At 43.4% G+C, this 13,465-nt stretch overlaps 1 protein-coding gene across 1 annotated transcript in view; it reads left to right on the top strand.

Moving 5' to 3' along the window:
- The window catches only part of ZSWIM5 (zinc finger SWIM-type containing 5), a 114,633-nt gene that overhangs the window by 90,416 nt on the left and 10,752 nt on the right, over positions 1-13,465 (top strand). The window contains exons 4-6 of the mRNA XM_035124179.2: positions 1,668-1,818; positions 10,777-10,956; positions 12,189-12,365. Of these exons, the coding sequence (XP_034980070.2) occupies positions 1,668-1,818; positions 10,777-10,956; positions 12,189-12,365 (508 nt within the window). The remainder of the gene's footprint in view (positions 1-1,667; positions 1,819-10,776; positions 10,957-12,188; positions 12,366-13,465) is intronic.

The raw sequence follows: 13,465 nt of genomic DNA, 5'->3' as shown, positions 1-13,465 counted from the left end.
TTCTTCTTCCCTCCCCCAAAAGCTCTGCAACCATGTGGCTTGACATCTTATAGTGCTCCTTCACTTTGCAGCTGTTGTCCTTAGGAGCTGCAGAAATCAACTTCTGGTGCTTTTCAGATCACTTATTTTACTCCTTTTACAGGCATTGGCATGGTTTAGATTGCATAATATAGGAAGCATAGTGCCCCTTGCTAGTTTGTCACTAGAAAGGTCCACCCAAAGGAACATAAATCAACTTATTTTAATGCTATGAAATAAATATATGTAGCCACTAAGTAATATGGGAACCAAGGATGTTGATTGCTTCACCACATACCAAACGTATCCCTGGCTTAGATATCCCTGCCATCGCCAAACACTGGTATCACAAGTGTATTATATCATGTATGATATGCAGGTCATTTTGAGTTGATGAATGTGTAGTACACATACATTGTATACACATACCTTTTCTGTTGTTCTAGAAAACTGGGTTGACAGAGCCCTTAGTTGCTGGTAGAAAGAAAACAGTCCATTTTTTGGTACGTTTTTAGATGGATGATGATGAGGCACTGTAGTCCTGGAATTATCTATTGGTGTATGGGTCTGACAGACATAGTCCATCCCGGCAGACATAGCCCATCCCTGCCAATCAGCAGAGAAGTTGGGAGTGGTCCTCTCCATTGCAGTCCCCAAAGTGCTATGAAGAGAAAAACACTATATGTGCTCTTCAAAGATCAGTTTTCAGACAGCGAACTCTGAAGAGCACAGAGAGCAGTTTCCCCTTCCATTTAAACACTGGGGTATGAGGAGCTCCTGCCAGCCCAGTGCTGTGGTGGCAAGGAAAGCACTCCACTTCCAGAGGTTCCTCTTCTCCAACTAGCATGGTGCCTTTGCTAGGTTTTATCCGTTTGAATCTCCTTCCTTCAACTAGAGCCCATTCTTTTTCCTGTATTGCACCATGTTGCTGAATCAGCAACAATACTTGAAACTGAACTTAGATTTGTTCATTCAGCTTTTAGGGATTTTCTTTCCCAGTGAAGTCGGCTTAATATCTTGACTTGTTCTAAAGGTGTTGACTGTAGTTTTCCTGTTTAGATGGAATGGGAAACTATATTGAATGGGAAACTTCCTGGTTTGTTTACTCATGCTTTGGAGGGAATGCCTCATCCATATCTTGGCTTATTAAGCTAAGATATGATTATCCAAACTCTCCCACTGTGCAGGTCTTCCACACTGCTTCTCATACTTCCTGTTTAACCATTGCATTGTAGAGAATGAAGCAAAACCACCCTTAGAAATGAGACCATGGAGCTGAAACTGCTCCATCTACTTTCCTCTTGCAGGTAGCTAAGTGGGGAATGAGGGTGAGGCAAAAGAAATGGGCCAGTTTTCAAAGCAGGAACAGCCTAGGAGTCAATAAATGGTAGATTTCCTCTGTTGAAGTCAGATTGTGCCTCTCTCTTGATTCTCAAGGGAGAGATTTCTTAGTTTGGATTGTCCAGCTGCCCTTGAATAGACTCAGGTTAGATGAAGCTTGCTTATTAGTGATATGACTTCACAACTATTTAAGGTAGCATGTTGGCCCATAGAAGTATGTAGTTCCACAGGCATGCAAAATATAGTTCTATCTCTAAATGCATTCTGCATGTAACTGAAATAACATCTCTTTTCCTCTGCTGCCTTAGGTCCGTGAAATGCTGCGCATGAGAGATTCCAATGGAGCCAGGATGCTTACACTAATAACTGAACAGTTCATGGCAGATCCACGGCTTGCTCTCTGGAGACAGCAGGGAACTGGCATGACGGACAAATGCCGTCAGCTTTGGGATGAGCTAGGTGAGTTTCCGTGTCTCTGCGTGTCCCATTAGAGTGAGGCCAGTTTGTCCAACCATTTGTGATGGGAGAAGCTAGAAGGAGTCCTTGTGGAAAACATGTCTGATGGGCTACATTACATTTGCTGGTCTGCTCTGGGCAAGTGGCTTCTGGAGGCAGCTGGAAACTATACAGAGGTAGGAATGAGCATTCCATAGGCAACTGTGTACATGAGAGAGAGAATTATTTTGATGGGAAGTTGATTCAAGAAGTAAACTTTTCCCTTCAGATTTAGCGACACAGGAAACTTCCTGATACCAGGTCAGATTATTTGTCCAACTAGCATCATATTCTCCGCAGCTATCCAGGGTCTCTGACAGAAGCCTTTTTCTCATCATCTGCCAGATTCTAATTTAATTGGAAATGCCAGCAATTGAATGTGGGAGCTTTTTATGCAAAGCATATGCTCTAAAACTGAGCTATGGTGCCTCCCCAAGATATGGTTATCCCCATCCCCTTTTCACAGGCTTGTCTTGCAATTTAATATCTGAGTTTGGAGAAACTTTTGCCCTCCTGTTCTTTATCTGCATAGGAAATGAGCAATGCATAGAAAGCTAACTTGCCTGCAGGCCACATCTTTGCCTTTTAGCAGCCAGGGCAAGTGCCTGCCACTGTCAGTTAGCGTAATAGAGGCCTGTAGGCTGCCATGCAAACAGCCTCTTTGAACTTTGCTTGTGGCTAAAAACTGGGGAAGAGATTTATATTCCAAGACAATCTGCCATAGCCTTTTATTTGGGAGATGGTGGTTGAGTTTGGATGTCACAATAAACCATGGTTTATCTTGATGAGAAAGAGCTGCAGTGAGCCTTTAGCACTCTTTCCCCTCGCCCTCCCCTCGCCTGGCCAGGCTGCAAGAAAGAGATTGGAAGCTTTCAGCTTCCATTTTTCACTAACTGCAGTTTAACCAATGCTTTGAAGTGGGGTTGTCTCAAACAAACCATGGTTAGGATTAACCACAATTTGTCAGTTTGTGACAAAATGACAAGTTGTGGTTAATCTGAAACAAAAGTGAAATGTAGTAATGAGGAGTGTGTGAACCCGAATTTTGGATTGCTCCTGTCATAATAAAGTTGATCAAATAAACCGTGTTTATTATGATGTCCAAATACAACTGCTATATCTTTCAGGGCAGCTAGTATTTATCCTGCAAGCCAAGAAGCCTGCTGTTTCTATCGGCCAAATTGAGTAGTGTTTGATCCAGATTTGAAATGAAAATAGTGCTGCAGCCCAGGCCTGAAGTACAGCCGAGTTTGTACTGTTAGAGGTGATGAGAGGAATATTGTTGCCAGGCTGAACCCAGCACTTTGTTTGATCTTTAACAGAGAGAGAGAGAGAGACCAGGACTCCAGGAGTGCAGTTCTGTATGTCGGAATACTCAGTGCAATTAATCAGTATAAATGTGTATATTTTTATGTATAATCTTGGCTGGGGTAGCAGTAAGAGAGGGAAACACAGAGAGGCAAGGGAAAGAAGGACCGAGAGCCCTGGAGCAGGGAAATATGTGCCCGCTGACCCCCGAAGAGAGCTCTGAAGTCCAGACTCCTCCCCTTTAACAATTTGTTTCTAAGCCTTTAGCATATACTGCCTACATGTTTTCAGGGTTTTCTTTGCATTCATGAGAGGAAGCCTGTTTTTCAAGGTTTGTGCCAGATCCAGCAAAATCATGTGGAAGCAACACTTCATAAGTAGGACCGCAAACCTGTCACCCCAAAGCAGTCTGGGTTATCTGTATGGAAAGGCATAATGAGGATTGAAGAAAGTATTCTTTGCACTTCTGGTTTAAAGTATGCATTGCTACCTTTTATAGATGGTTTGCAGGTTGTCATTGTGGTGTAGTGGTTAAGAGCGGTAGACTCATAATCTGGGGAACCGGGTTTGCGTCTCCGCTCCTCCACATGCAGCTGCTGGGTGACCTTGGGCTAGTCACACTTCTTTGAAGTCTCTCAGCCTCCTCCTCCTCCTCTTCCTCCTCCTCCTCTTCTTCTTCTTTTGGGCAAGCCAGACAATTTCTATCCTCAGCCCTCCACCCCAGCTGCCATGACTGTTTGGGCTGTGTAGAGCAGTGTTTCCCAACCAGTGTGCCTCCAGATGTTTTGGGACTACAACTCCCATCATTCCTGACCACTGGTCTTGCTAGCTAGGGATGATGGGAGTTGTAGCCCCAAAACATCTGGAGGCACACTGGTTGGGAAACACTGGTGTAGAGCATGGTTGCAAAAGTGTTGCAGATACATATTAAATCATGCTCACAACATCAGCTAGGTGACAAACAGCATAGGCTGCTTCTCCTTATTTGGAGGCTGAGTGCTTCCCCCACTATGCCATTACTCTCTCTGTGTGTGTGTGTGTGTGCTTGCCCAACCATTTAAACATAAAAGGAGAGGCAAGCACCATCAAGAGAGGAGGGAATGTGTGAGCCAGAGGCTCATTCATGTAATGCCAAATCATGGTTTGTGCAGCAAGACTGCCCCAACTCTGCTCCTTAGACCGTTGCTGCCTCTTATGGACCTTATGAAAATTATGTATTCCTTCTCTCCAGTGCCAAAGAACACACCTCCCATTTAAAGGCTGCAAAAAACACCGGTCCACTGCCCCTCAGTAAGGCACCTCAACCTTTTCCTTTATAGGTTGGGGAGAGGGGCACCAAGTTTAGAAAGCCTTCTTTTATATTCCAGAAAGGCCTTACTGGTCTTTGCAGGAAGAAGAAAGCTGCCCATCCTGAACTACATGCTTTCAAGCTCAGGCTGAATTATTCCACTTAAAAACCTCTATCTAGTTTGCAATGTGAACTGAGATCTATGTTAAGCATAACAGCATCAGCAAAGGTTCATCTGGCCTGGGAAACCCAAAAGCGAGACATGAGCTCAATAGCTCTCTCTGCACTTTGCTCTCCAGCAACTGGTATTCATGGAAAGGAGGGTTTTTATTCCCAGTAACTGTCGGACATTTCTTTAAAGCACAAATGGTGTGTGCAGATTATTCTGCCAGTTGAAATGCAAGAGCAAAACTAATATTGCCATTGCATGAGAATCTTTGGAGGTTTAATTGCTGCAGTGCACTATTGGAGATTAGATCCTAATTGTGAGAAGTAGATTGAAAACAGTTGGACTACAGCTTGACCTTAATCTCTCTGGAGACGGTTTATGTATTTCCTTTGTTTACAGTTGGGGATTGGGCTAGGTTTGCAGGGGGGTGGGGTCGAGAGAATAAAATGAGGGGAAAATAGGCTTAGTTCAGATGAAACACAAAACAAACAAGCCTCAGGCTCCACAAGCTCCAATTTCCTCCCACACTTCCTGGTTTTCCATAAACTATAATTTGCCATTTCGTTTGGACTCAAGTCAATAGAGGAAGAGCAGGAAATGTGTGAGCCCGAGGCTTGTTCTTGTAGTGCCAGGTTTGGCGTTATTACATCTGGACTTTGGGTTTTGGTTTCAGTACAGTCAGTGGCACTGTGGTCACCTCTAGCCTCTCCTTATGACAGTGGTGTTCAAGATTCCTGTCCACAGAAACATCTGCACATTGCGGAGGGTCTTGGGAGTGTGTTTCTAGGCACATTCTCAGTTTGTGTCAGCACCAGTGAGGCCTGTGAGGGGGGGGGGTCTAAGCTGCTACTCTATGCATGGACAAGTCCTTTCTCTGCCATTACAAATAATATCCTTGTGGAATTCCTTATAGGCTTCTGTGAAATCCTGGCCATGGAAAACTTTGGCCTTAAGAGAAAAATGGTAAAGTTTTCTTTTTCTTAATCTACTACCATCCTGATAAAAATTATTTTTAAAAAAGATCTAAAGGATAGACAATAGTTGAGTATACTTATGCCTATGCGAGAGAGGTTTTGAAAGAGAGAAGAAGGTTGTGCTAATAATTTTTGTTATGAGATTTTATGGAAATGTATTTAATAAATAAATACATTGGTAACAGTATACTATTTTGAGTGAAAGGAGCAGCTTTTTTTATAAAGTGCAGCTAAAGGGTTTATGGTGAGACAGTCTTCTGGAATTGTGTCTGTTTTAAATGGATTGTGTCTAATTAATTTTTTTAAGTGGGGCTGTAGCTCAATAGAGAATGTGCTTTGTATTCATAAGATCCCAGGATCCCTCTCCAGGTTAAAAAAAGGACACAGGGAATTATTCTGGGTGGATTGGACATTACTGATAGATGAAGCAGCACTGGAAGGCAAGTTCATGTGTTCAAGATGATATGGGCAATTTTAATATATGCACCTTTTCAAGGCGATATGGAAAAGCCAGTGGTGCAGTAAATAGCAGTACTGATTACTAGGGATTTTAGTATATGTACCACTTGGGCTAATTTTAGACTTAACCACTCCCATGTGAACACTGCTCTGTCCTTTTCCATGGTGCTTTCTGTGAAGCTGTAACATTTAAATACTGCTTACACCGTGCATATCACCCAGTCTTTGGAAAGTACAGTGGTACCTCGGGTTACAGACACTTCAGGTTACAGACGCTTCAGGTTACAAACTCCGCTAACCCAGAAATAGTACCTCGGGTTAAGAACTTTGCTTCAGGATGAGAACAGAAATTGCACGGCGGTGGCAGGAGGCCCCATTAGCTAAAGTGGTATCTCAGGTTAATAACAGTTTCATGTTAAGAACAGACCTCTGGAACAAATTAAGTTCTTAACCAGAGGTACCTCTGTAGACTGAAAGGCAAGGTATAACATTTCCAGATTAGATAGAGTGCCCATGCATACCAGCACTGACATCTCCAAGGATATGCCAGTGCGGATGTTCTGCCTGCATAGTTGGGTGGTGCATAAGACACGAAGCATTTAAACACACCACATTAAAATGTCCTTTCGACAGCTCTTACATGAATGCGATAACCTTTAAAATGGCTCAGACTCAAGCAAGCATTGATAACATTAGTCATATTCCAGTTTGAAGAGAGAAACATACTTTAGCTAAAATCTACCCTTGTTTTGGAAAGGGTGAATCTTCATCATTCATATGAGAACCAACTAAAACATTTCTTTAAAATTGGTCAAACAAAGCTTAGTCCCCTAAACCAAATAATCAGGTGTACAGCATGAGAGGCTAGGTGAGGGCAGGGCAGTTGAAGACTGCAGACCTAGAGACAGGCCAAGCATCGTAGGCTACCACAGATTGCAGAGTAAGCTTAGTTTGCAGACTGAGTTGCTCCAGAACATGCAAAGCACAGCATCCATACAGGTTGTCAGTTTTTCCTTGCTCTTAGGCTGTGAAATAATGGTCTCAGCAGCAGTCAGGGCTTGCGCTAGAAAGACTGTTTCACATCTAGCACAGAATATACTGGTTCTCATTTCAAAGCATATCCATCTGGATTTCTAGCAAAGGTGACATAAGGTGGACATCTGGTATCTTACTTTGCATTGGTATTGTCCAAGAGGTAGGATACTATTGAGGATTGAACATACGCCAGATTCAGGAGTTCAGGTCAGGAATGTCTTGTTATTACTTGCACACTTTTCCGAAACCAAACATGGGCAAGTGTAATCTGACCCACTTCCTTCTTTGCTTGCAAGCAAGCAAGCAAAGCATTCTAAGCCTCACTTCAGTGGCAGCTCCTGCATATCAAACTTGTGTGATAGTGGTTTCATTTGCATGTCATGGTAGACTAAGCTATGACTTACCAGGACTGTGCAAAGATGCTTGTTTGTGGAGAGGAACTCATACCTGCTTTGTTCCTCTCTAGTCTTTTCAGAACAAGCCAAGGAAACCTGGAATCATGGTTAAGGTTTGTTCTCCTTAACTATGATCTGTTTGCTATCATCACTTGTAATCCTTTGGATCGAACTAATTTGATGGAATACATTCAAGTTAATCCTGCTGCCACTTTTTGTGGGCATCAAATAAGTCTTGCAGATCTTAGGGACATGTGTAGCTTGTCAATTAGCTAACCAAATTCCTATACAGTTCTCACTTGCAAGTTTGCCATCTATGCATAGACACAAATTCTGCACTCCAACTCCTGGATTCTGTCATTCCAAATCTGAATAAAGTTCTCTCTTTCTTTTTCTCATTGTGTCCCCTGCTGCAAAAGTGCACATTCATGCAACAAATCACTTATGAAGAGGTAAATAGATATTCAAATTGGTGTGGACAACCAGAGGAAAGGCATAAGCCCAGCCAGCCTTCTTCACACTGGATAGCCATTATGGTTTATAATTAACATCATATTTCTACCTGTTTCTCATATTTTAAGACATACCCATAAAATAAGCCATAGCAGGATTTTTAAGCATTCAAGGAATATAAGCCATACCCCGAAAATAAGACATAGTGATAGGCGCAGCAGCAATGCCGGCCGCGGCAGGAGGAGGAGGAAAAAAATAAGACATCCCTTGAAAATAAGCCATAGTGTGTTTTTTTGAGGAAAAAAAAATATAAGACATGTCTTATAATATGAGAAACACTGTATCTATATAAAAATATCAATGTTTGTAAGTTGAAGTTGGATATTTCCTGAAATAGAGGCATTCTAAACATTGCCAGTGTAGATTTCTGCTGTTCCCACACAAGTTGACAAACTTTTTGTTGATTCTATAAGTCAGCTATGGTATCTTGAAGAAGCATTGCATATTTCCAGGTAGGCACTGCTGCAGTTTCAGCATCCACAAGAGAGATGTACAACATTGATATGAATGAATAACAAATTATACATTTATTGTCCAAGAAACTTATTGTGCAGAAATGATTTGTGCTTTAGTACTTCAAGGAAGTACTGTGATGCTAGTGGGCTCTGACCAGTGTTCTGTGTTAAGTCATATGTTGATGACACACATTCTGTGTAGCTTATTACCCTCCTCCAACACAGTAACTGGTATCAGATTTCAGAACAGGGCAATTAGAGAGCGGTCTATCCCCTGTCATTCATTTCCAGCAGCCTGAGGTTTAGATCAGCTGTTTTGTATAAACCCAAATGAGAGTTTAAAAACCTGCCACCCAGGAGCCAACTCTGTGAATTAATTTATGCTGAGCATTGTGGCACTCTCCCAGCCCTTTATCAAAAGAACTGACTCTTTAAATTGGCAGCGTTGGGGAAACAGCCCTGCTGCAGGCCATTGAACTCCATGGGAGGACTTGCCGGCTGGGAGACTTCAAAAGCCAGATCTATAGAGCTGCACTCTTTTACCCTGTATGAGGAAAGGGAAAGAGACTCTTAGAAGTTCAAGGATGGCTGCCCTGTATTTGTGGTTGGGCCCAAAAAGGAAATGCCAGGAAATGCCCCCAAACAGTTCCATGCCGCTGCTGTTCAGAATGCTCTGGAGGCGGAAAAAAGTCCTGCTCGTTCTCCAGAGATTTGTGGAAAAGTCTGAGCCGCTTAAAATAAGGCCGGAGAAGGAGATTAACAGACTCTCAAGTGGGGTGAGGGCAAGATGAACTAATCAGAATGGGCAAACATGGATGGCTTTTGCTGCCTTATAGCCCAAACCTGCAACCTACCAGATCTGAACAGGGCCCACCAGAGGTGTATGGAAGCCCACCAGGTGCTTGGCATAGTCCCTGTTTTAGCAAACAGGCAAGTGCAAGAGGTTTTCAGAGCCCCTGGTAGCCCCACACATAGCTGGTGGGCTCTGTGCTGCTTAGTAGGTCATATATTATGCAGGCCTGCTGCAGTCTCTGGCTGCGAGTGGAATTGGTAATTTCCCAAGCCAGCAGGAAGAGTCCCAGTCAGTGCCACTTGTGAGAGGAGAGCAGCTTGCTTAGTTGGAGTTGTGCAAAGCTCAAGATTAGCTCTGGATATAATGATACCTTTTCCTTACAGCATGTTCTCTTGATGGAAATGTATGCAGGTTTTTGAGTTACCGTACATAGAACTCCTGCAGGCCATGAAATTGGCCCAATCAAACATATAACTCTGTGTGTGTGTGTGTGTGTGCGCGCGCGCATGTGTGTGCTTTAGGACTAGCATAAATAGCTTTCTGCTATAGAGCTTTCACTGAAGGCTGAATTCTCTTCCTTGGCTGGAATAAGGTTCTATACCACAGGACCGAAAGTTTGGCACTATTTTTAGTATGGTATGGTTGAAATTGTCTTCCCTTTGCATGTAACTAAGAATAAAAGCATCAATGAAGTAGACTGCAGTCCACAAAAATGTATGCCATAATAATTTTTGTTAGTCTTTAAAGTGCCACAAAACTTTCTATTATTATTAACAAAGAGGCATTGTATGTTGCTTTAGGGCAGATGTGGCTATTCTGTGGCTCTCCAGATGTTGCTGGACTATAGCTCCCATCAGCTCCTGGTAAGGGATGATGAGAGTTGTAGTCCAAAAACTTACTTAACTATCTCTTCCTTGCCTCTTCTATGCATTCTGATCACTGCTTTGTTTGACAGCTATGCCAAGATCACAGTAAGGAGTATTATGCCAGCAGGGTGCTGTGAAAAACTTCAAGTTTTGGAGGAGTAGTTTTCAGCAATTAACATGAAAAACTTCTTCAATGCAAATAGGCTGGAGAACAATGGCAGATGAAATGCCATTGTGAATATTGCTTTTCTAAAGTGGAGCAAACGTTTACTGGGTAAAAATCAGGTTATCATTTGGAACTTCTGACTCTTGGGCTTGCTGTGGTATTTTAAAGCAGTCTTTGATGTGCAGTTCAAACAGGAATTTTGTCCTGGCAGATCGAAATAATCTCAGATGCATATGCAATTATTGTCTCCCAGTTTCCATCTCTCAAGAATACAGTGGAGTTTCTGTATGGAAAAATGTTGACTTTAGCTATTTCTTTGCTTTTATAAATCCTCCCTCCCAATGTGCAGTGCATTTCCCGAAGCAAGATGTGGATGTTTCTTAAAAAAAATTCCCCAGGTGGGGAAACATTGTGGGGGGTGGGGGGAACCTTGCTGCATGCTTACACAAAATAGCAGTGAATAACTCCTTCTGCATTTCTGCACATGGTTCATTCATACAGGGGCCCTGTGGGTGTGTGTGGTGTTAAATCCACACTGCACACTAGAAGAGAAGGGATGCTGGCTGCGACAGCTGCGGAAGTGGGGAGATATGGATGTCTGCCCGCTGGAGGATGGGAATTACGGCAATGAACTTCCCAACATCACTAGTGCACTTACTCAGAGCTCCAGTCACAGGCAAAGTAAGTTGGGGGGGGGGTGAGAGTGTCTTGTCTTCTGCTATGTAATTTTTTCACACTGGGGAACCCCAGTGTTATAACAAGCTGTTGAACAAAAAAAAAAGAGGAAGGAAAGACCCCAGCTGTGCACAAATATAAAAGCTTGCTCAGGTGAGAGATTATCCCTATTGTTGCCTCTGCATGCCAGTTGGTAGACTCCTCTATGGAAGTACCAGGGTGATGTTTACAGTATGGAGACATGCAGCCCTATCAGTAGGGCTTCTTCCACACTACACACTTCATACGTGTTTTGTTTAAAAGAGCTCATTGAGGGGGAAACTGCTGAAATGCAAATGTTGCCTGGCTTGAATTCTTAGAGCTTTTGGAATACTGACTTTTCCCATTTCTATTTCTAGGTATCTCTGGTGGCTCATGCTTTCCCCACCCCATTCATTCTCTTGCTATCCTTCTCTTTATCCACGCTTGCTGGGTTTGGGTCATGGGAGGAATGGTTATCCAGGGAGGGCTGGTACTGCTGCGGGATTGGTCGTTTTGCATACTACTACTACAAACAAGAACCAATACATTTAAAAAGAAGTAGTTACTGTGAATCCTTTCAGTGTCCTCAAATATCCCCTGTGCTGCATTTCATTGTGACGAAGCCCATTCGTATAGCTGGAACTTTAGGGTGAAGTCTGCACAAGCGCCAGCTGTGTACTTTGCATTGTGAAGAGTCCATTGCAACCCATGTGGAGAGAAGAAACTGCATCTGTGTTGTTTTGTAGGGCATTTAGCAATTCTAAGCATAATTAGTTATTGGAAGCCTCCTCCCGCTAAACTGCGAACACTCCCACATTTTGGATTAAAAACCCAAAGCTTCTTAACTATCAGCCCTCCTCACCCTTTGGCCTCAAATCTATCTCTAAATTGGACAGCTATTTAGATTGAATGCATGCTGATTTGCCCTAATTAATTTATAGCAATGGTACAATCTGGGATTTTCAAGTCTTTGCTTGCCAGCAGTCCTGCTGCAAGCGGGAGGGATATATTAGACAGACGTGGTAGCAAATCTCTAGTGAATTACTTTGTTTGGATATGGTTTAATTTTTTAAAACATGGTGACAGGAAATTCTGCTTATTGTGGTGTGGTTTGTTGTGGTGATGGCCGAGCACCTCAGTGGTCAGACCCATGGTGGCAAAAACTAACTAAGTCCATGCAACACACTTGGCTACTCTGTGTGCTCTTTTCCTTGTAGGCTCTTTAGCAAGGTCAAGACGCACAGTGTTCACTCGTGCCATCGAAGGTTGTGACCTGCACTGGCAGGATAGCCACCTCCAGCGGATAATCAGCAGCGACTTCTACATCTCTCCCTCTTATCAAAGGGAGGGCGAGGGCCTCCTCTTCAACTCACAAGGACAGCCTTTGTGGCTGGGTAAGTTGTCACTCTTCTTGGTAGCAGCCATTATGTTCTTGTTTGGTAGCACACTACTCTGGGGATTCCGGTATGCTGAAGGAAGAATATTGTGTTTGCTCAAGAGATGACTGGAAAATTAAATTTGGAATCCTACTCTGGTAAAATAAGAAAAGTACACATTTGTGGTCACTTTAGGGAAGAACACATCATCTACTCACCTTGCGGAACCTGAGAATTTATGGCATCTAGTCATTTCCTATGCAAACTTGGGTCCCTTAACAGGAAGCTTGTGCCTGGCCTCAAAGACATCTTACCTGGCCTCTGGTCCTTTTCTTGGGATACCAAGGGACAGATTAAACTAAGCAGTTGTGTTAGCAGGAGCCAGTGTAATGAGTCCCGCAAGTGCAACAGGGTTTCCTCCCTCTCCTTCCCTGCACCTCTTAAATTGGCTTGGGGTTGGGGTTGGAAGAACCCCTCAAACAGAACACGGGGGAAGGAGTGGGGAGATAGTTCCATCTGGCAAGCAGAAATATTTGCGCTGATGGAATGGTCATATAGCACAACATTGAATTCCTTCCCTTCTTGAAACTTTCTCTGTTTCAGGATGGGAAGAGCCTTATACTGCACAGTAACTTAAGGCAACGGTGTCTTGGAGAAGTTTGTCCAAGGCTGTAATGCCAACAAAGATGGCTATCTGCCTGACACTAAACAGGAGACTCCACATCTGTGGTTCAAACATTGAGCTGTGGTAGCAGCTATACAGGAAGAAGATAGTGTGACGCACATGTGTGCATACGTATAATCAGCAAGGCCAAAACCAAGATACCCGAACTCCTTCACACTGCATATGTGCTTAGTCACATGTTGTCAGAGTGCTATAGATGTGGTCATCACAGGAAGACAAATTTGCAGTTTCTCCCAGAGCCTCTGCTTCTACAGCTGAGTACTCAGGCTGCATCATCGATCAACATTTGCTATGCTGTTCAGAGTACTGAAGTTCAGGGACTCTCTAGCACCCCACCAGAGCTGAACCAACTGCACCAGCAACCCAAGTGATTGCTTGGGGTCAGGCCCGGCTCTACGTAGACCCCCGGTGGCGCAGGGCACCATGGCGCCAG

Source organism: Zootoca vivipara, chromosome 7 (genome assembly GCF_963506605.1).
Source record: "Zootoca vivipara chromosome 7, rZooViv1.1, whole genome shotgun sequence".
NCBI lineage: Eukaryota > Metazoa > Chordata > Lepidosauria > Squamata > Lacertidae > Zootoca > Zootoca vivipara.
The sequence above is the reverse complement of the archived record's forward strand: the minus strand, read 5'-3'. Positions and strand labels throughout refer to the sequence as shown.